General features: G+C 37.0%; 1 protein-coding gene across 3 annotated transcripts in view; it reads left to right on the forward strand.

The window, feature by feature from the left end:
- rab27b (RAB27B, member RAS oncogene family) overlaps positions 1–19929 on the forward strand; it is a 53311-nt gene that overhangs the window by 25489 nt on the left and 7893 nt on the right. For 2 of the 3 annotated variants that reach the window (XM_042509536.2, XM_042509537.2), the window contains exons 2-4: positions 13185–13356; positions 17402–17490; positions 19328–19431. In XM_042509536.2, the coding sequence (XP_042365470.1) occupies positions 13204–13356; positions 17402–17490; positions 19328–19431 (346 nt within the window). In that variant the 5' untranslated portion in view covers positions 13185–13203. Of the gene's footprint in view, positions 1–9966; positions 10121–13184; positions 13357–17401; positions 17491–19327; positions 19432–19929 lie in introns of all 3 variants that reach the window. The other variant, XM_088071099.1, reaches the window with a different exon arrangement.

A 19929-nucleotide genomic window follows, 5' to 3' on the forward strand; every position in this document is an offset into this window, starting at 1 on the left:
AGGAGTAATCAGGGCCGCAGGTTTAACGTTGTATCCAGTTCTCATAATACATCCATAGGTGATTGCAAATTTAGACAGAAAATTAATGTCTAATGTCTATTTCTTATGAATATCATTTGCTTCCATATATTTAATGTAGTGAGAGCCTTTAAACTTTTTTTAATTTATTGCAGGTCACTAAAATTAGATTTTTTTTATGGTGTAGTTTTGATCAACAGTTACAGTAAATTAAGATCAGTTTCTCTCACTGTTGGGCTTTTTGTTATCTTTCAGTACTTTTTCTCACACAGACACACACACACACACACACGTGCACACCTGGTAGTTGTCTTAAGGGCTAACTGAATAATCCAGTTAGTGTGACGGGGGTTAAAGGTTAATTGATTTACACCTCCACTCACTATATAATTAGACTTCAAAAATGAATTGGACCAAGATAATACATAATATTTACTTTCTGTATTTAAAGGCGCATTGAGATCAGATTAGATCAGTTCAGAGGGGACTGTGGTATAGTCGATTTTCTATTCAATAGCCTGACAAATTTGTAACAAAACAACAGAATAAATACCTTAGAATTAGCCCAGCTGGTACATAGAAATGGTGACATGTTACTGCACATCCGAAACAGGTCACACAAGGAAACCCATAACTCAATTAAGAAGCAGCAAACCAAAATTGCAGAGACTATTAGATTAGATTAGACACAACACCAAATGCTTCTTGGTGGACAGACTTTAGTTGTTATCGGCTGTAATAAAAACGAAAACCCTTCTTTCTCTGCTTGTTTTCATCTGTTAGTGAAACTCCTGACAACAAGCTGTTAAAGTTCATGCTAACTTTAACGTCAGAACAATAGACACAAGATGAGCTACCTAACAGTGTAACAGTAAGTCCACTTTTTATTGATAAAAACACTGAATATGGATATATTGTAGCAGTGAAGCTGCAAGGCCAAATCATTCTTCTTGAGGACCCAGGGGACACTGGAAAGCAGGGCAGGCGCCACAGCTGATAATGATGCTGTGTACTTTACTGTCCTGGGGGCGAATAACAGGACAAAAAGTTCAGTCAGCTGACTGATCACATGACCTCCGACTCAATAAGCAATGGAGCAGAGAGGACCTCCACAATACAGCTCTTCCACACTCGGTGCACATCTTGTTTTTCATTAGTTTGTTGTTGGTTACGAGTCGACAGCTGTAAAATGTAAATAGCTTCAACTAAACACATCAGTGCTATTGGAGTCATGAGACCTGCAGGTTGCAGCTCAGTGCTTCACATTAGTTTGAATTCCACAGTAACAGTGTTTTGTTCTTTATTCGATCCGAATTAGATTTAGTCAAATTTAGGTCCTGCACTTGAAATTTGTTTTTATGCCTCCGTGCCGGCGATAGCTTTGGTTGGAGGCGTTATGTTTTTAGGCTGTCCACTGTCCATCCCATTCTTGTGAAGGCAATATCTCAAGAGCACCTTGTGGGGATTTGTTAAAATTTGGCACAAATGTCCAATTGGACCCAATGATAGTTCATGTCATTCTTTTGAATACAATATCTGAAGAAATTCTTTTAATCTGGCACAAACATCCACTTTGATTTGGTGGTCAAAGGTCATTGCGACTTTGTCCATCTCATTTTTGTGAACCAGGTAACTCTAAATTTGTATATCTTCAAATTTGGCACAAACGTCTACTTGACCAAAGGATGAACTGATTAGAATTTAGCGGTCAAATGTCAATGTCACTGTGACCTCATCGGTCTCATTCTTGTGAACGTGGTATCTCAAGAAATCCTTGAGGGAATTTCATCAAATATGGCACAAACGTCAACGTCACAAACTTGGACTCAAGGGTGAACTGATTAGAATTTGGTGGTGAAAGGTCACTGTGATCTTGCATCCATCTCCTTCTCGTGAACATGAGATAGGCCTTGAGGGAATTCCTTCAAATTTACCACAAACATCCACTTGTACTCAGCAGTGAGCTGACTAGAATTTGCTGGTCAAAGGTCACTGTGACTTTATCCATTGCATTTTTATGAACCAGGTAACTCAAGAACATTTGGAAGGAATATCTTCAGATTTGGCACAAACTTCTTGGAATCAAGGATGAAATGATTGCAAGTAGTTGGTCAAATGTCACTGTGATTTCATCAGTTGCATTCTTGTGTACCCTATAACTCAATAACATCTTGAGGGGGTTTCTTCAAATTTGGCACAAATGTCCATTTGGACTTCAGGATGAACTGATTATAGTTTGGTGGTCAAAAGTCACTGTGATCTTGTGTCTATTTCATTCTTGTGAGCGTGATTTCTAGAGAACACCTTGACAGAATTTCTTTAAATTTGGCATAAACATCCACTTGGACTTAAGGATAAACTGACTCCGGGTCACTGCACTCTGGCCTCATGTTGTTGGCCATAACTCAAGACTTCATACACAAATTCTGACAACTTTTCACACAAATGTCTAATAGGATGAAATAATGAATTGATGACATTGATATCCAAAAATGCTATTTCATTGTGACATCATAATGTCCTTTCCTGGCTATTATTAAACGTCATAACTCAGGAACAGCAGGAGTCATTTGGTTGTGTACTGAATAGGTGACTCTCATTTTGAAACTGTGCTGATTGTATAGATTCTTTGTGCTACTCGGGGAAGCTGTGAGTGAAGCATCCATGTTTTCACATGTTGGATATAAAGTTAAAGTTGGCAAGTTCCTGGAGGCATGCAACCGTGAGGCGGTAATTCGGGACAGGAGGAGCTTTGCGTTTGGAATATGAAGATCACTGGTGCGTCAAGAGTCACAGTTGTTAAAGTGTGACTTGTAAGTGAATCCTTTGGGTTTTCAGTCTTATTTTTGGTATCTTAGTTTCCCAGAAATCACTTCTCAATCAAACTGTGGTGTCTTCTTTGCATTCACTGTCATGCAGTCTGAGTTTCTGGGGGTTGCACTATCAACACACATGTGAACTACAGAGTAATCCCTCTGTACAGCAAAGAAACCACTAAATGATAAAACCCTTCACTTCATGTGCAACAGCAGAGAAGTCCCGGACTGTGAAAAAAATGGAAATGCTTTTATGCTCTGGATATGCTGTGAGCTGGATCACTGCTGTGTTTAAGTAACCACTGACAGAGAAAAGCTGAACATATTGGTTTAGATGGAAATGTCACAGGTTTTTACTGCAGTACTGTAAACAGAATCTGTTTAGTCATGGGTCCTTATGGGTAGTTGGTCATAAGTAGGCCATTTTATTACCTTCTTTAACCAGCTGACACACCACACAAGTATTTTTACGAGAGGTATTCTTTGTTTGCTTTTTTAAAATACTGTATTTTGGAGAGATGACAAGAAATTGGGAGGCATGCAGCAAACGGCCACCAGTCGGGCTTGAACCCGGGCTGCTGCAAAATAAACTGCTCTACAAAATGAGCTTTCCAGATGACCTGCCCATTAATATTTATTAAAGGGCAGATCTTTTCAAATGGAAACTCCCACTTAGATGTTAGCAAAAGCCTGCATTTCAGTGCTGATGAACAGTAACATTGTGTTCAGAAAGGTAAAATACCTGCACCTGTCAGCTAGGCGCTCATGTAAACAAACCAAGTAAGTTATCAGCTGTGCACCTGAGATCATAGACGTGAGGTAAAACCACTTAAAAAAGCTGGTTCAGTGATTGCTGTCTTTCTGTTCTTTGAACCTTTTTAAAACAGAAAACATGTGTTTTATATTACTGTATTTCCTGGAAATGACACATGGGAAAGCCAACAGCAGTTTCTTTTGTGTCAATCTGGAGAGTTGTTTTGGGATCATTTTCTTTGGACCCAAGTGTTGGATGGATGAAAAGATGAACAAAACATCCAAAGCTGCTTCTTCTCACTTGATGGCTTGTTGTGTGCATTTATAAATAGTTTCCTAAAATAACAGACGTGACTTCTATCATGATCTCTGTAATACTCCTGAACTCCGGATTTGAACTGCCGACCTGCCAGTGTTAGTGCCTTGCTTCTTAATGTCCTCATCCCTCCTCTTCTGCCCCCCTGCATCCATGCTGACCTTTCAAATCCAGCTGTGTGTGCTGTCTGTACAGATGTTAGCCCACCTCCTGCTGTGGGATTAGGAAGGGATCGAGGAAGCCCTGGTGGGACTCACAGATGAGACATAAATAGAGTACACCTGAGCCAAGTGTGTCTCATCCAGAAGCCGGTGGACTCTCTGGTCCCATTTTGAAACCAGAGTAACTTCTTGGACAGAAGCCCTTTACCAAACTGTGTGGTGTTTGCTCGTGCAGAGAACAGCTTATTTGTGTCACTATAGCTGGACGAAACAGTAGTAATTGTAGTTTCTGTGCACAGCAGGTCATGCAGCTGCCGTTTAGCTTCACTTCATTGATCTTCCAGCTGTGTCGTCTCAAAAGTACCTTGCTGCTTTGCTAAGTGGGTCTGAAATGCTGAAAGGTTTCGGACAATCTGAGGGGTAAACGAGGACGACGTCTCGACAAATTGGATCACCAAGGGTCAATCTTCATTCATGTTAGCGATTATTGATCGTTCACTCTGGACTATAGATTGGTTGACGACAGCAGACTTCGCAGGACAGATGGAAACCGAATTAATTGTCTGATCTGCTTAAGATGATTCAGAGGTCACAACAGTCAGACAGAAAGGTCTCTGACAAATGTCAGCTGACCTTTAATGTAAAATAGATTATTAGGAAGCAAACGTTTTTTAACAACAGTTCAAGAAGATGTCATTCGCTGTTCAGATAGTTTTGGATCAGTATTGTAATTTAGCCAATTTTAGAACATTTTATTCAGGTGTTAAGCTGCTTGTGTAGAAGACATTTACCGTTAGACATTTTTTTTCAATCAGAAGTTTTTCAGAAAAAAGAGAGACGAAACATTGAGAAGTTTATATACTGTAGGCCTCATACATTAACCCTTCAAAACCTGAATTGTCATCAGTTTTTTTGTGCTGCATTAAGATTAGCAAATTGCTTTGATTTTGTCTGAGAACATGGGGAAAAAGGCAATGAGCAACTTTGCAAAGAAATGTCCCACAAATTGCAAGAAATTAGTAAAAAGTGACAAGAAAAGATGTTTAAAATTTGTTTTTTTGAAAATTGAAAAAATAATTTGGAAAAATGTCAAGAAAACTATATTTACAATCATTATACGAATAAATTTAAAATTAGGTTTAAAAAAACATACTTTCTACTCAGTAATCAGTACTTTTTGCGGTAATTTTCTTGTTTTTTTTGTTTTTTTACATTTCCTTTCTGCATTTTTTCAGGCTGTTTTCTTGTAAGTTTTTTTTACTAATTTCTTGCTCATTTTTGAGTCATAACTTGTTAAAATGCTCATTCCCCCCTCATCAAGTCTACTTTTAAATGGTTAAGTTTGAATCCTTCAGATTTTCATTATTTCATACTAGATTTTAATTGCACAAGGGATTCATAGGGTGAGTGATGAGTTTACCTAAATATTTATGCATTTATTTCATTGATAAAAGCCTCCCACCTCAAGTAAAGTGCTCAGACTTTCTCCAACTTTTGAGGTGCAGCTTTAAAAGAAACGCACTCAGATAAAAACTTTTATACCTAAATCTAAAGTCAAACCTCCATTTGTCATCACAAGCTCCTTTAAAACAGATTCAGATCATTTGCATTTTACGACTTGATGCTCATATAACAAAGATTTAAAGGATGCTGTGATGTTTGAAGCAGCCTTCGTGACTCCTCTTTTGGGAGCTACTTAAAACACAGTGAGCATTTTTGGTGAGAAGAGACACATTAATCCGGTCGGTGCTGATCAATTATTAACACAGCAAAGGCCAAGCTCCCGTCACACCCCTGCTGTAGTAAAATGGAAATCTTTAAAAAAAAAAATAAAAAAAAATCCATCCATAGCTTTTTCTGTAACATTTCTATGTATAAACTTGTCTTTAGATTTAAAAACGAATCCAAAAGATATTTCACTGATTCTATTGAAACTTTCAACTAATATCATGTTAGAGGGTCGCACCCTAAAATCCTCCAAAATCTTTTTGGCTTCTATCCTCAAAGCTTTTTTTCTAGCTATAAACTCTACAACAAAACCCTTTCTTTTTTGCCCAAAGCCATCTAGTCTTAAGAGAATAAATTAATTTGGAAATCTCACTCAGATTTGGATAAAAACATATTAAACTGATATGAATTATTTATTGATTTAATTAAAGGATTAATGTTGCATTATGTATAAAGATCTAATGAACCCCAAAGATACAACACCCTCATTTTTCATCAGCAGTAATTTGTAGATGATGAGGAATACGAGAGGTACAGGCTGTTGTTACTGTCTTTCTCTGCCTGGCAAAGTATATCCAGCATTAGAATAATAAACCATTAAATGAAAAGGCTATGAATATTCATCTTTCTACTCCTCTTTTTTCAGTCAAAATTATTCAGGAACTTTTTTTACTATTACTTGATGTTACTAATTAATTAATTTCTGATCATAATAATAATCGCTAAAGTGTTTTCTACAAAAGAAGCAAGTGGTGAAGAAAATGACATTATGAAAGTACTAAAAAATGGAATGATAATTTATTATTATCCCATTTTTTCATGTAACATAATTTCAAATATATAATTATGGTTTTCTGGACATTTAACCTGATTTTTTGATCATATCTAATAATATAATAATCCAACCCTGCTAATTTTCAGATCATTTTTTTGTCACCTTTTACTTACAAAGTTGCTCATTATGTTTTTCTCGTATTTTTTGAAAGAAACACATTTTCTAAGGTTTCAGAGTTAAATGCCAATGAAAGGCATCTGAATGCACCTCAAGAAAACCAATGTCGATCCAGGTGTTAAAGGGTTAAAGGTGTTAAGGACTTTCTGTCAACATTAAATCACAGAAGTAAGGGTGCATTCAGGCTTTATTATTATCTGCATACTTATGCAGTGGAGCAGCTTGCTGATATTAGTAGATATAAATAATGGAGTCATATTTGTGCATCATTGCTGCTTTAGGACTTCACACAATCTTCGTCCTCTTGCTCCGTTTTGCAGATCAAATGCACAGTGTGTGTAATAAATCTGAGAGTGTTTAGAGCAGCACAGAGCTGGGAATTACACTCTGGAGTCTGTCAGGTGGATTCATGCCTCTCCGCGGGGGTGCGGACTCCTCGAGTATTGGAAGTGACTTATGCGGCACTTTGTGCAAGATTTAACCTGTTGATCGTAAAAGCAACATCACAACACAAGATGGATGTGTTGTTCATTGTCAGGCCATGTTGTGCATCCATTATTTTCCTGAAGTTACAAAGACAGTTTAAAAAAAATGAATCATGACTTTTTTTTTCCTGATCCGTCACCTCAAACTACACCAAAAAGAAAAGAAAAAAACATTTTGTAAGTTAACCTCTGTTTAAAACTTGCAAAAAATGAAGCACTCACTTTGTCAATAGTCCATCACATGTGATGTTTAATGTGTTTGCGGCTCGTTTCTGTTAAAAAGAACAATTGTCCTATGACATGTCATGAGAGGAGAGAAAAATAATATTCTCAGTAAAACTTTATCTGATTATTTATTTATTTTTAAATGTCGCACTGAGAAGAATCAGACTTAGCAGGGGAGTTAATCTGACTCATAGTTTGAAGTTTCTCAATTTCTTTTGAGTGCCAGAACTGCAGCTCTGAAGCATGACTGGACACCTCTTTGCTGATATAACACGGCTCGCTAAAGCATCTGTCACTGCCACAACCCAATCCCAAAAAATATGCTGGTACTGTAACTTTTTGCAAACCATAGATTTGTTACCTTTGCATGTTACTGTGTTGTGGATTTAAATTTTACATTCCTACAACGCTGTGGTTAACATGTGGTTATGTGTAGTAACAAAAAAAAACTTGGTTATGGTTAGGAAAAGATCATGTTTTGGCTCAAAATACCTGGCTTTAGGTGCACAATCCACGCTGGAAAAACAAGAACAGGTCCCTAAAAAATACCCATGTCTGGGTGCTAAAAGCCAGCAGGGAACACAGCGATAGGTTGCTAAAAACACCCACATTTGGGTGCTAAAAAGCAGCAGGTAACACAGTGATGAGTTGCGAAGAAACGCCCACTTTTGGGGCTGAAAAGGCCCTGAAAAAACAGCAGTGACTCACTACGAGTCAACTCGTGGTCTGCAGCAGAGCAGGTGTCTCACCTACATTTCTAACCATCTACTATCCCCTTCACCAAAACATTTATTTGCTACCTCACTTTAGAAATGTTGATTTAAGTATGAAACTTGCAAATTTTACATATACAGAATGTGGTTTGCAGAAACTTACAATGCCAACATTTTCTTCTGGCGACTGGGCTACGCTTGTATCAGTTTCATACTCTCCATGTTGCATCACTGCAGCTCCTTTTTGTGACTGAGTTGTCGGTTCTGGAGGTTCTTCTGGCAGAAAACATGCTGCTACAGGAGTACAAATATAGTTTAACATTGTTAGTGGTCTCTGTGTGGCCTCCTCCACCCTCTGCTGCTGATACATCTGTTCTGTTTTCACAGTATTTTTCATCAGATTCTTCTTTATTTAATTTTTGTTTTTCTTCCTTTGTTGCTTCCTCACAGAGGCACATTGTGACGCATTTTAACACAAGCCTGTAGCGATAATCCACAACTATACAACTCTGTTCGTTTATAAAGCTGCAGATTAGTTTACGAAGCTGCAGACTGCTCGTGTATGCAGTGAGGACCGTTTTTGTCTGACAGATGTGAAGGATAACAGAGGAGGAAGAGCAAAACACGTCTTCCTGATAGACGCTCTGATAGTGATACACTGATAATGTGTCATCATGCAAATCGTGTCCTCTCTGAGCAGCGGGACTGGACTGTTGTAGGCTCCTGTCTTTCTGTTTGTTTTTATCCTCTTTCTGTTTGTTTCCTCTCTCTCCTCTTGTGTGCAATTGCTCATACATTTTTAATGCCACTTCGTGTTTTATGTTTTTGTTCTCACTTGTTATTAAGTCAGAGGTTTAGCAGACACCGGGAAAAAACACTTCCAACAACCTGATGCAGCAAAGCTGTAAACCATTTTTTCTATTAGTTGGTACATATGTCTAGTATTATAATTTCCAAAAACACAAAAACAGAGCATTACACTAACAATAATAACAATCAAAAGACATAAAACAGCAACAACACAGCAGCATGAAAATACATATACAAACAAAACCAAATAAAAGATATTAAATACATTTAAAATGAAATACGCAAAAATGATGTAGGCTGTCTTTCAATGCCATTCTTGTCTTATGATATTTTCTATGTAATTTTTTAACAAAGCTATAGGAAACTATAAGCTTTGATTTAAAAGAAAATATATAACAGTACTCCCTCTTTATTATAAATTATTATATTTAGCTTTATTATAAAAAGTATTTTGTTTAACTTTATTATAGCAGTACTTAATTTAATTTAACCTTCTTTTAACAGAATTTAACTTTATTATAAAAGTATTTGATTTAACTTTATTATAAAAGTTGTTTTTTTTTAATGAAAGCAGTTTTCATGTAACTTCACTATAACAATATGTTATTTAACTTTATTATTAGCTGCTTTATTCAGCTGTATTGTAGCTGTAGTTCTTTTATAATTTTGTGTTTTGATATTCTACAGTAGTATAATAGGGATTTCAAAATGTAAGATATATATCATGTATTGCGATGTGATGAGTTGTTTGGTATATAAAATAGTGAAAACGATGACCAGTGTTTCTCAAAGCCCAACTCGATGTCCTCGGATGTCTCGTTTTTGTCCACAAATCAAAGATATTAGTTTACTTTAATCCCTGCTTTCTTTTATTCTGCCCTATTGTATTTTTATCTGTTTTTGTATTGGTCCTGACGGTGACTGAGAGTCTTGCTGTTCTCTGCCGTCAGCTGATCGAGCTGCTGTGCTGTTAACTGTTTCACCCTCAGGGACTCATGACTGACCAACTGATGACACTGCAAACATTCCTGGTTTCCCACCAGTGACCACAGATCAATGAGCTCGACCCTCCTCCCTGTCTCACCCCCAACCTTGCACCCTCCAAGGGCTTCATCAGTGCCAGGACTTATGGATGCTAAATGTGTGAGAGCAAGGGAGGAAAATAACATTGAAAAATACAATGCACTGTCCCTCACTGAGTCAGCATAAGACCAATTGTGTCCCATATTTTCATGAAACTGTTAAAATGAGGACAATGCAAATGAGTTCTCTCAAATATTGGTAGGGACAATCATGTCCTTACAAAATATAAGCTCACATATTGCTCACAAATTAAGGCCCAAAAAGTAACAAAAAGAAGTTAAAAAAAAAACAATTTAAAGGACTTTTAAAAATAAAATAGACAAAAAAATGCAAGGAAATAACCTTGAAATGTGCTTACAAATAACTAATAATTTTGTAAAATAATTGTAAAAAAATAAAATTACAATTTTTAACAAATCTAATTTTTTGGAGATTTTTCTGTCTTTTTTAAAAAAAAAATTCAAGTTTTCCAAAGTTTAAAAACTTGTGAAGGTGTCTGAGCACAGCACAAAAAAAGTGATGTTGATCCAGGTTTGAAAGGGTTAATCTCCATTTGAGTGAGTTATATGTAGAAGTCAAATGTGCCTGGAAAAAAAACTGATCATGTAACATACTGGTATTCACTGCTGGGAATAGCTGCTATTTAAACAAACTTGAGGAAATGATTGGTTGTCGAATGTACCCTCTAGTTGGTGAATAGTGTCACTCTGATTTGTGCCGTGCTGAGATACAGGGAGGTTATTGTGCGCAGATCAGAGCTGCTGGTTAATCACTGTCCTCACTCTAATAAGGCGCAGTGTTATATGTGCTTCCTCTCAGCTGAGTGAATTAAAGTCTTGTGATGCTCTCACGAAATATACCACATTTAGCCACGAGGCAAACAGACCCCAGACTACAACTCACAACACTTGCTTTAAGAATTTCACGTGCAAACTGCATTCCTTTTTCCTCTGTAGAAAAAACATCTGCACTCACTGATGCTCACGAGTTTATTATTCACTATTTTTTTCACTGAGAGTTTATCTTATGTTGGAGTGCGGTTGGGATTCTTGTTCTCTCAACAACCTAAAATGTCCATTAAATTATCCGTAGATATTCGTTATCCCCTGAAGATGAACCTTATGACATTGGTGCACCGCTGACCTTTCCTATAACACCATCATCAGAACAAAAATTCCACTTGTCATTTTTAAGTTGCAACACCTTCACAAAATTTGGTAAATTCATCTCATTTTTAAGTAAACTTAAAATTAGATGTAATGTAAATATAAATTGAGATTAATACTTATATTTAGTTTTCCAATGCAGCTGGTTTCCAAGATTATTTTAAGCAACATCAGCTCGTCATATTTTACAAGGTGTGCTTCAAAATAAGAGCACCAGTGGTTCCACTTTGATTTATTTAGTTATAACAATACTTTATTTAACTATAACAGTATTTTATTTAGCTGCATTATAACAGCACTTTATTTAACTTCTATAATACAGTAGCTATTTTATTTAACCTTAAAATTGCAACTTTATAACTGTACTCTTAGTCGTCTACAGAAGTTTAGAGATTTTAGAATACCTAAATATATGTAGCGTGACATGATGTTGCCTGAAGCATCGCAATGTGATTTTTATGCCATATTGCATAGCCCTAACTGACTAAAATTACCTCATACAACCCAACTTTAAAAAAAACCCCCAAAACTATGTCTTTAAATGTAGTATAGTATTAGAGTAATGAGATTTGGCTTTTTTTGTTAGACTTAATAAAAAGGAATAAACCTGTTGTATGAGTTTTTATACTGCACTTTTTCTTACAGCCCATTACATTTTCTACTGCTTTCTCATACTTATAGACAAATACACTCTCTTTTCCACCACCACGTATTATTACTATACACACACACACACACAGACACACAAAGTCACCATTTTCCCAGAAAGTCATGTTACGGTTATGACGACCCTCTGACCACCCTTCAATAATTCAGCAGTGGGTAGAATAACAACACAAACACACTTCTTACTGTCACTGAGTGTATGAGTATGTTTTCTTTCCATCAGCTTCTAGAACTACTTTAAATCTGATGTCAGTGTTTCTTAACCCTTTGAAACCCGATTCCACATCAGTTTTTCTCGTGCTGCGTTCTGACGCTTTTCACTAGCTGTTTAACCCTTTGAAACCTGAGCATATTAATTTTATTTCTTTCAAAAACATGGGGGAAAAGTGTCAAGAAATAAGTAAAATGTGACAAGATAATGACCTGACAATTAATTTTGAAAAAGGTGGGAGGATTATTATAAATTTATCTAAAACTGAGAAAAAAAACGTGCCCAGAAAACTACGATTAGAATAATTATAATCATATATTTAAAATAATATTCCAAGATTTTTTTTCTAGATATATATTTCTTCAGTTTTTAACACTTTTTTGGTCATTTGCTTCCTTTTTTTAAAATTACTTTTCCCCGCTTATTTTCAGGGAATTTTCTTGTAAATTTGTGCTTATTTCTTTCTCATTTTTGGCTTCTCCACATCTTTCAAAGGAAATCAAAGGATTTTGCTCTGGTTTCAAAGGGTTAAAGCAGCCCTTTTTTCGAATTCACACACCCAGCTATAGAAACTTGAGTTACTCTCTGTTTGTGTGCATATGTTAACCAGGGTCCCCACAGATCCTTAAAAAAGTTTTAAAAGGCATTGAATTAATCAATCTAAAAAAAGGCCGTAATTGTTCCTAAAATGTTTTGAATTGATTTTTCATAAGTCTTAAAAGACATAAAAGGTACAATTTTATGAATCTTTTTCTGACATTGCATTGTTAAATCTCAAAACAATAAACTAAATAAATAAAAACATTAAAAAAAAAAAGAAAATATCTCAGAATACCACTTGCACTGCTGACACCCAGAAGTCATGTTTTATATTAAAGAAAATATTAGGGCAACATTTTAGATTTTTCTCCCTAACCCGAAGTAATTACAGTCAGGTTGTTTTGTTTTGTTTTGTTTTTTCTTTCCAATTTCCCCCCAGTTTTGGTTACAGTGAAGTCAGTCTTAAATTGCATTAACTTGCATTGAAAAAGTCTTTAAAAGTTGTAGGAACCCGGTTAACGTCTCTGTCTGTCTCCCACAGGTTTATTTCGGTCATCACTATGACTGATGGGGATTATGACTACCTTATAAAACTCCTTGCCCTGGGGGACTCTGGCGTGGGGAAGACCACCTTCCTGTACCGATACACAGACAACAAGTTCAACCCCAAGTTCATCACCACAGTCGGCATCGACTTCAGGGAAAAGAGAGTGGTGAGTTTGACCTCTGATGTGTGTGCATGTGAGATATATTTTTGTTTCTGAATCAGTTCATCTTAAGCTTCATTTCATCTAGACGTCAGTTTTCTGTTAACGCCAACCTCCTTACACGCTGGTTAATGCAGGCTTGGTTACCATGGCTACCGTGGCATTTGCCCAGGCGTTTTCTTTGGGCTGTTCTTATCACAGAACAAACAGTGGGTCAGGTCATGTCTGGATTTTCTGCTGCTTTTCTCCCGCAGCAGATGCTGAGCTGAGTCACAGTCATTACATCAACTTCAAACCGGGGTCAGATCCATCAACAGCCTGAGATCGGTTATCTGTGCAAAGACGGCTTAGGTTAACTCGTGAGGTGCTAACATGGAGATTGCTGTGGGATTAATACATTTAAAAAATAATAAACATAATGTGACCAGAGTTCTCTCTTTGTTATTGCAGTTTACAAACTTAAAAACCTGCAGTTTGATGCAATCCCGTGTTATAGAAATAATTCTCAACCTTTTTTTATTGAGTATTGTACAAGTCAAAGCGTTATTTCACATGGGGAAAAAAAGCTCACTCAACAAGTGAAAATTCCCCAAAAGAAATGTAAATATTAAAAAAAGAAATACAGATCCTTTTATATTCCTTCCTCAATTATTTTTTGACCTCTTAGTTTATTTTGAAACCCCCCGGAGGCCTGACTGCTGGATCGGAGACGACTGGGTTAGAGGTTAAAATGATGCTTAACAGGAGCTGTTTAAAGTCTGATAAGTCAGCGTCAGGTGAAGGGTTTGGTATCATTTGCTTTTTTGTCTCCATAGTGGTGCTAAAACAATATATTTAAAATTGTAGCAGTGCCTAGTTGGTGCCTAAAAAGATATGTTTTAAAAAATAAAGCACAAAACAGTGACATTAAAGAACAGCTTTTTTGATTGCAATGGCAAATTTAAACTTCAGATTAATTTTCACAGCATACTTAACTTAAAATAGAAATAGATACAAAGCCTCACTAACAAATTGACCATATAAATAATACTGGACTCAGCTATAATATTTTACTGCCTTCATGTTCTCCTCAGAAATAAGCAAAAAAAACATATATAAAAATTTAGTAAAAAGTTGCGATAAAGTTACCTCACGCTAAGTTTTAAAAAAAAGTTAATAAAAAAACAAATAAGAAAAAGACCTTAAGAAACTGCAAATAATCCAAGATCTATATCTTTCATTTTGGGGTTGCTGTGCAGTGTAGGCTGTTGATGATCGGCCAATAAATCAGGCTTTCACCATCTTAATGGACACGCAAACAAATGTGCATTTGTAGAGCAGTCAATAGGAACTTAGCCTCTCTGAAATGACCTGTGATTGGACAAAGTCTCCCGTCATGGGCTACGTTTTCTAAGTCTACTTGAATTACAGTGTGCTCAGAGTTTATTGTGGAATTTTTGCCAAAATAAAACTGTCTCCTGCAGCTTTGGGAGGTTTTAATTGATCTTATTCTTCCAGTGTAGCAACTTGTCAATACTGGAATCTGGTGTTAATGAGAGAAATCCACAGCTGCTGTTCTCTGTGAAGAAACGAGTGGTTTACAGCCACCTTTGAAGTCCACAGAGGGTTTCACACTCAAAACATTGATTTTGGCTAGAGCACCACTTTAAACTGTTACTGAGACCTGCTGAAGACATTTAGTCTTATTGGTGGAATCTCATAAGGGTGAATACACGGAGACGTCTGAGTGTGAGCCTGAATCAGAGAGTGGGCGAGGCTCTGTTGGTCCGACGCTGGGTCACACTGGTGCTGTTCTGCCTTCGCACGTCGGAAACACTGACAATGCTGCTTTAATCCCACCGCTCCGGATGACTCATAGGATTGATTACTGTTCCTCACCTCCTCTGTGTGTGTGTGTGTGTGTGTGTGTGTGTGTGTGTGTGTGTGTGTGTGTGTGTGTGTGTGTGTGTGTTAAGCTCACACCCCGTGTTCAGGAGTCAAAAGTCAAACAGAAGCAGACACGTGCGATCGCAGCTGTATCTCGGTGCAGTCAGTGGCTCCTCCTCAGGGTCTTTATGGAGCCTGAGTGCTGAATGTGAACCCGTTTGTTTATCATTCGAGCCACTGAAGCACAGTGGACACTTTAGGCGAGCTGTGATGAAGACAAACGGAGCCGAATACCCAGCTAGTGATTTTTGGTTCTTAAAACATTCTGAGAATGGTACAATGCGACCAATGCAATCTTTTAGTAACATTTTCAGAAGCACGTTTTCTTTGAGTTCCCAGGATGTTCTTAGATTTTTTTCCCTTTTATAGGTCACATGATGCTATGGCTATGTGCCTTTCGGCAGGAACTGGCTCCCTCACACATGATGCTGCAGGCGCTACAAGAACTGTTGTTGCATCAAATAACTCTTCAAAAGTTGAGCAGATCACTGAGAAGTTTTGAATCCACGATTCCTCTGTGAAATCGTGGATTACCACCTCCCAGAAATCCCTCATGTGACTGCTCCCACGTATATGGGGCTCACCTTTCCATTATGGCTCGCAAAACACGCCTACATCACCTTTTGTTGAAAATAATGACGGCTAGTGCCGTGGCTGCAATAATCCTGCTAATGTTTTGAACATCCATCACCATGCTTCTTGGAATGACTTCTTGGTAAGAGGAGAAGTTGCAAAACATTGCTCAATGGAAACACAGTCATCTCGCAGTTCTCACTTTGTCAGCTGTATGAGCATCACAATTTTCCACCTGACCTTGAAAATCAGTTATCACCTGGAAAACTGAACTAAAAGCACTGAAGCGTTCATCCGTGTGAACGCAGTCTTAAAAGAGTGTCAGAGTCTCATCTGGGAGAGCTTGAGGTGTGAATGACGCCCGAGGCGACCTGCAGAGCCACAACCAGCTGCCGCACACACGAGTCCATCATGACAGAGTCACGATCACTGTCCAGATCACTGTTACTCACACCTGCTGAGATATTCTCAAAAATAAGCGCTGGAGAGGTGACAGCGGATGTGTCTTTTTGTCAAGTTTGAGGATGATGCACAGTTTTAATTATTATTTTTCCTGCAAAATGTAGAAAGACAGCAAAAACATGCAATGGTGTAATATAATAAAGTAATGATAATTTGATACATTACTCTACCCTAAAGGACTGTTGGACACTAAGGGTTAATAATACAGGGTTCATACACTTTTTTATTTATACTGTTTTTTGGGAATATGTGTACTTAACTTGAGTCTTTATATTTCTGACAACTTTATTTTATTTTATTTTTTTAAACTTAGATTTTATTCATTTTTGGAAAAAAAAGAAATAATTAAACAATGAATAAAAACATCTTTATTTCTGTCAGCTTTTATTCTTATTCCATGCATTTTAGTTACTTACTACAAAATAGGGAAGGGTGTTAGGTAGGGACAGATGGACAAATGAAGGAATGGGATGGAAGGAAAAACTGGATTTTTCTCATTAAATCCTTTACTTTTAGTCAATTAATATTATAACAGGTGACATTAAATACCACCCGAGTCATTTTCTTGTAAGATTTCTGCACTTTTATTCAAGTATGGCTTTCAGGTACTTCATCCAGCACTGAATACAGGTTATCCCGTACCGCCATGGACTGTCCAAACCAGTCCATTAATCAGTTTCTGCAGAGAAAGAGCAGAAAAAGTCGGCTCAGTGATTCTTCTGCTCCTGCTGTTTGTGTTGCCTGGTATCTGCAGACAGCTGGTTAGTTAGCATTAGCTGCCCAGCAGGCAGGAACGACCGAGCTAAGTAGAATCCGCACAGTTCAATCGACTCGCATGACTTCACATCTCATAACCAGATAAAGCCTCGATGAAAAACGGAGGTCGATATAAATCTTTATTGTCCCCGGAGGACAATTCTGGTGCAGCTTTAAAGAAGTGGTAGTAGCAGTGAAGTAGTGGAACGTGCAAAATGCAACCTAAGAGGTGCATCTTTGTCCAATCATGTTTTCATGTGATGATATTGAAATTTGTCGAGACAGATCACCACGTTTATTTTATCTGACGGTTTAAAACTTTCTGTCCCCTCAGGTGTACACAACGTCCAACCCCAATGGGACGACCACAGGGAAAACCTTCAAGGTTCACCTTCAGCTCTGGGACACAGCTGGACAGGAGAGGTGGGCTGCTCCTCACACTCAGCTGTTTTTTTTGGGTGTTTTTTGGTGGGGGGGTTTACAGCATGACAACTTCTTCTCTACGACTACGACGAGTCGACTGTTTCAAAATCTGCACGCAGTTCTCTTTATCAGCATGTCAGAAACTTTTCAACTTAGTGAGGGAAATTTTAGATTTTTTTTTCTTTAACCGAATGTAGCAATTTTATTCAAATTCACAGTATTTTTTGTATTTTGTTAGGTTTTGAATGTAAATTTAATATTTCAGTTTTAATGAATTCTTTTAAGCAGCAGTCCCTGAAGTCAACAACAGTCAGACCTGTGGCAGCATCATTTTTCCATGATATGCTTTCAGATATGCCTTTTCACAAGTATTGTAAAGTATAAAACATGGGAGGAAACATGACGAGGAACTTGAAAAGAAATATTCAACAAATTGCTAGAAATTAGTAGATTTAGAAAATTATTCCCAAAAGCTAGAAAAAGTGTCTACTGAAAAAAGAAAAAAAAACTAGGAATATACACACACATATATATATATATATATATATATATATATATATATATATGTATGTATATTTTAAAAAAAATGTTGTTTTGTACTTTTAAACTAATTTCTTGCTAATTTTGGGGTCGTTCTTTCTTTTGATGCTCATTGTCTTCTTCCCATGTTGTTGAAGAAATCAGGGCAGTTTGCTCAAGCTGAGGTGACTGACTGTTGTAGATGCCTTATAATGCTAAATTTCAGTGACGGAAAGTCACTGACGAAGAGTGTGAAATGAATGAATGAAAGGTTGCTGCAGAAATCGAAGTGTGTAATCACACTCAGTGGTTTGAGGGAGAAACAGCAGATCAGTATCTTTGTTTGTGTTCCTCCTTGTCTGTCTATACAGAGTGTCAATCAAGTGTGTGTGTGTGTGTGGTCTTTAATTGAAACCAGCCTTGATCTGTTGTATCTGTTTATAAAGGCCTGACAGTGAGTCACTACATGATGAGTCAGTGTTAGTTACATAATTTTAAACGTCATTTCTTCAGCCCAGTGAAACGGAACATATTCGTTTTTTAATAAACTGATCGTCATGATCCTCCGATGGAGCCCGCGGTCATTATTCCACCTGTGTGATCATTTCATCAGACTGTTTGCTGCGGAAACACCACCGATATCTGCTGTCTGTCCCGATTGTTTGCATAATGCATATTTGCTGATAAAAGCTTCATAAGCAGTGTTTACACAGAGTTATGTTCCTCGCTGGTGTCACACCCACAAGCCCAGAACCAACTGGGATAGTCCCAGTACTAACTGTTCTGGATTCATGCATTTTATCCTCTTTCGATTTTTGTTTTTACATCAATTAAAGGGATTATCCTTATTGTTTACAATGTGCCTTCAAGCAATAATACTTAGTAAATTAAGGAATGGATGTCCAATTATTTTAAATTCAGTTATTTTATTGAGTAAGAGATTTATTTTTGAACATTCTTTGATTTTCTCTCTTTTCTTAAAACATTATTTTAGGTTAGAGAGCAAAATAGACAGGGAACATATAAGGACTATGAGAGGAAACGGATTTCATTAAGACCATGTTTAGATGACTGATGGCTGTTTTTGTTTTGTTTTGTTCTTGAGTTATAGTTTCTTTGTCTCTGTGTTGTTTTTTTGTGGGATGTTAATGGTTTGACATGTGTTGGTAATATTGAATTTATTTCATGTTGCAAGAGAGACATTGTTTTGTTTTTCAATTCACGTGTGCATTGTGGGTTTTCCTGCAGCTTCAGAAGGACTTTAGATTTCAGTTTTGGTGTTTTTCTAAATTTATTTTTGTCCGTGTGCGTGTTCCAGGTTCCGCAGTCTGACGACGGCGTTCTTCAGGGACGCCATGGGCTTCCTGCTGATGTTTGATCTCACCAGCCAGCAGAGCTTCCTCAACGTCAGAAACTGGATGAGTATGTTGCCAACATCACATTTTCTTTATATGTTCAGAAATCTGCATTTCTTTAAGCTGCATTCATGTGATGTCGGAATAATCGGAATGACGACTTTCCAAACGGGAAAATTCTGATGAAATTCATGTCAGAAAAACAACTCAGATCATTTTATAACGTAAGTTGCCGACTTGACGTCATAAATACATAAACGTGTTGGGTCAGTGGTAAGAAATGTTTTTATTAATTCACGTATTAACCCTTTCAAACCAGGAGCAGCAACACTTTTCTTGTGCTGCTTTCAGACGTATTTCAAGTATTTAAACTTTGAATCCAGAGCAAACTGGTGCAGTTTCTTTTTAAAAAAACATGGGGAAAAAAGGCAATGATCAACTTTGTAAGAAATGTTTCACATATTGCAAGAAATAAGTATATGTTGAAAATTAATTTTAAAAGCTAGCATGAAATGTTTAGCAGAGAAAGGCTGGAGATTAGGTAATTTTTTGACCTTTTTATTTA

The sequence above is a fragment of the Plectropomus leopardus genome, chromosome 20, assembly GCF_026936395.1.
Source record: "Plectropomus leopardus strain MGB_pleo_1.0 chromosome 20, ASM2693639v1, whole genome shotgun sequence".
NCBI lineage: Eukaryota > Metazoa > Chordata > Actinopteri > Perciformes > Serranidae > Plectropomus > Plectropomus leopardus.